We start from the raw sequence: 4,144 nt of genomic DNA, 5'->3' as shown, positions 1-4,144 counted from the left end.
AAAAAAAATATTTTTTTTAGGTTTAAAATATTTTTGGTTGAATAACCAAAAAATCATAAATTACTGTATCAATACCAAAGAATTCCACTATTATTTAGGATGTTCTTATTTTATATTCTATCTCGTTAATACTGGTAATTTGAGTTTCTAATTCGTACAAAACTACAAACTTGGTATTTTGACTTCACAAACATCTAATTTGAACCAGTGCTGCATTCAACATACCACATGACACACAAAAAATCAATGTTTAACTATGTGTTTTTAATATTTACTTTTAAATTAAGAAATTGAGTATGGTATAATACTAAAAGTTTAATTGTAATCTACAGTTTGATACTAAACTTATTGACATAAATTCATAAAATAGTATTTCAATAAAATTTTGAATGCGAGTCAACAAATGCAATGACATGGCCTTTGAACCATGACCCATCTTGAAAGGGTCAACTGCAACTTTCAGAAAGCTCAATCACACAGTACAATACACTACATTACAGAGCTTGCTTCAATGAAGATACATTTTAGATATAGTGGGCAAGATTGACCTATTAGAATGTGAAAACAGTAAATAATGAGCAAAAATTATGGAAGCCAAATGGGAATTGGACATAGTAATGGTAAAAGTGACTTTTGGGGAGGTGGAGAAAGTGCTGGGTTTACAAGTGTGCACTGTAATAAAAAAAAATGTGGACTATACAAACAGGTTCAGTTAGCAATAAGGCATCATTCTCTAATAATTTGAACTTTGGCAGTTTGCATTGATGAAAGAGATGATCAAGAGGTTTACATAGTGAGAGGAATTCGCTCCCTCATTAAATATACTGATAAAGTTATTTGTTGCAGAAAAAACAGAAAGACAAAGTCTAAAGTTTCTTGTTATTTACTAAAGTACAGGATATTTTAGAACATGTTGACTGTTTACATGGTGATATGCTTAGAGAAAACAATGGGATGGTTAAACTTGTGGTATAATTTTCAGGTTAACGGCGAATTATATGCCATATGGCTCCATTTAAGAAGACTGAGTATTAGGTATTTGGACAAGCTCAGAAGGTATTCATCAAAAAAAGTTTAAACTTTGAGTGGTGAGGCAATTTGGGAATAAACAAATTGACAGGATAGACAACAGATTGAAAAAAGGATAATTAGAACATAGCAACTTAAGTTATAGTTTTAAAAATACATTTGTCAGATTTATAAAATAAATGTAGTGGGATCAAGAGTAAGCTTCGCTGCTACTTTTCTAATGTCTCAGGAACAAAATGGATGAGTTCAGTGTATTAGTTGAAATGGAATAGTATGATGTAATAAGAACTACTGAAACTGGATTAGACTTAGAGAACAGCACAGTAACAATAATTATTTTGAAAAACTATCTTACTAACTGACATGCTCATTCAATCACAGAAAAGATGCAAGGGCCTCTGGGTGACGTAGGAGTGCCACATACTCTCCGACTGCTCATAGCTTGCTAACTATGGATAAATCTACTCATGAAACGATGGGAAAAAAGTTTGATATGTGTTATCTTATCGCCAAGGAAGATATGGCTTATAAAAAGTATTCAGCCCTGCACGAGTTGAAAGAATGGCATGGAGTGTGGCTTAGGAGTTCTTATAAAACTAAGGACTCAGTAAAGTTATTTACAAGTTATATTGCAAAACAATGTCAAGATTTTATGGTTAGTTTGTGTAATGCTCACTTTTCAACTTTTTTGATGGATGGTTCCAATGATGCTGGGAATGTTGAAGATGAGATAATTGTGCTTTTGCACTGCTGGAAAAATGACAAAACTGAAGAATTGAAATCACGTGCTAGACTGTTTACAGTTGAAATTCCTAGAAAGGCTGATGGTTTAATAGATTGTTTTAGTAATGCCTCAAAAGAGATTGGAATTATTGGTATCCTTAATAAGAGTAGTGTTTTAGACACAGTTGGTAAGCCAGTTATTGTAGGTGGTGGTACAGATGGTGCCTCTGTAAGCATTGGGGAACAAACTGGGATGAATAGTAAATTACAATGAGAGCTCCCTTGGTTATTTTGGGCCTGGTGTTATGGACATTGCCTAGAACTAGCCTATAAAGATGCCCTTTTCAAGGTGTCTGTTTAAAAATGTATCAGAAATGCTGCTTAAGCTTTACTCAGATACCCTAAAAAATCCCGTGAGCTATGTGATATCATCACTGACTTGAAGGAGTATTTGAATTTACAAAAGGTGGGAACATACCAATTAGATCTCAAGGAACAAGATGAATTACACACAACTGCAAGGCTATGCAATGAGTAGAAGATCAGTTTGGTGCATATGTATACCATCTTATTATGCTTTCAACTGATAAGTCCATCAACAGTGCAGATAGAGCTCACCTTAAAGGTTATTTACACAGATGGCAGCATTAAACATGCTAATTGGTTGTGCTCTATATGTAAATATACTTAAATCCCCTTCACTCCATAGTTTATGTCTGCAAAAAAGAAAATCTTGATATTGTTATGGCCCTTCAGCATACTGTGAGATCAGTCAAGCATTTAAAAAACCTGGGTGAGAATAGCTCTAAGGAATGGCAAACAGTCAAGCTTGTCATCAGTAAAGTTATGAGCAAAGGTGCTAATAATGAATAAAGGTACATTCTTGAAATCATGTAATTTGTCTGACTGAAATAAAGTTTAGCACAGAAGTATGCATGTCACTCAAGCCATAGGCAGTATTCTGTTGTTGTTAGACTACCTTACAGTTACATAACAGTAACACCAATTTCATAATATTAATAATTTAAAAGCTATTTCAATGAGCATTGCAATAGGCTGAAGTTAAAACTGATAAATCATAAATAGTCTGTTTTCTTAGTAACCACAACTTGTTTAACTTCAAGTTCAAGTTCCAGCGAATATTTCAAAGGGATGGTTCCATAACTCATTAACTAAATTATAAAAAACTTGGAAGTTTTATAATAACCTCTACATCATATTCTAATGTCAAATTAACCTTACTATAACTTGAGTATAAAACAGTGTGTAAAAATATCTCATAGTCATACCTCATCCATGCATGTTTGTTTAGCATCTTGGCAATCGGTTCCATTGAAATTTGTCGTACTAATAGTACTGGTAGTGGTAGACGCAGGCAGTACAGATGAAAATGGCATTTTCTAGTCTACGATGAAAACACGATCATACAACGGTTAATCATTTCACTTGACAGAAAAAATAACATATACATATTTCATTTACAAATTACATCCTTTACAAAGCTCTCCTTCGATCTCAACAATTTAGGTGACCCATTTAACTTCACAGTAAGATATGCCAAATGTTATACCAATATCATATAAATTCCAATTATCACAGTTAAGTATCAGTCCAAAGTACAAGTTACCCACCACAACTACAACATAACGTGTTTCTGATCGGTGTCACCCAGTCTCACTCAGCTGTAACTTTGAGTGTGAATACAATACCCCCCCCCTCCTTTTTTTTTACAGGAATAAATGAATAAAATTGGTTTATATATATATTAGGGGGAAAATGTGCACAATTCATTTACCAGCAAAATTATTATAACTATAATCTACTAATCTAATATATGAATAAAATAACCTGTCAGTGTGCAATTTTTATATGTTTTTAGGATAGGTATGTGGATGTGAAGAGATATATTTAGACACGATTGTTACTCGATGGGCTGAATGGTCTTCTGTCATATCTTATGAGCAAAGTTACACAGTGGGCTCTCTGCGCTCTATCCTTCGCAGGGAATCGAGCCCTGGAGTTTAGCAATGCAAGTCCATAAACTTACCACTACCCACCGAGTGATAGAAGAAGTAGAAACAGTTAGAATCGATTTGCAAGCAGAATGTTACAATATAGGGTAGTTTGTTAAAGGCAGAGTCCCAAAGCTTAAAAATGTATTATAAACTTTAGACATGTTCGTGTGTTAATTTCCCGTAAAAATTCTTTCCGAAGAACTTCAGCGATATAAGTCCTTTCTTAAGTAAAACTAGTTTATTCTTTCTCAACATAACTTTGCAATACACTTAATTTCCACAGTCACTTTAGCTTAAATACATTTCCATGAGATTTGCCTTCTCTGTATTCAATATCATAATTATACTGGTCTATCTTTCCAATCCAACGTGCCAGT

At 33.5% G+C, this 4,144-nt stretch overlaps 1 protein-coding gene across 1 annotated transcript in view; it reads right to left on the bottom strand.

The window, feature by feature from the left end:
- LOC106467423 (KICSTOR complex protein SZT2-like) overlaps nucleotides 1-3,388 on the bottom strand; it is a gene marked incomplete at its 3' end in the record, with an annotated part of 86,873 nt that extends 83,485 nt beyond the window's left edge. Inside the window, exon 1 of the mRNA XM_022395604.1 lies at nucleotides 3,042-3,388. Within this exon, the coding sequence (XP_022251312.1) occupies nucleotides 3,042-3,149 (108 nt within the window). The remainder of the gene's footprint in view (nucleotides 1-3,041) is intronic.
- Between the last annotated feature and the right edge of the window lie 756 nt (nucleotides 3,389-4,144).

This window comes from Limulus polyphemus, unplaced genomic scaffold (assembly GCF_000517525.1).
Source record: "Limulus polyphemus unplaced genomic scaffold, Limulus_polyphemus-2.1.2 Scaffold2609, whole genome shotgun sequence".
Classification (NCBI taxonomy): domain Eukaryota; kingdom Metazoa; phylum Arthropoda; class Merostomata; order Xiphosura; family Limulidae; genus Limulus; species Limulus polyphemus.
The sequence above is the reverse complement of the archived record's forward strand: the minus strand, read 5'-3'. Positions and strand labels throughout refer to the sequence as shown.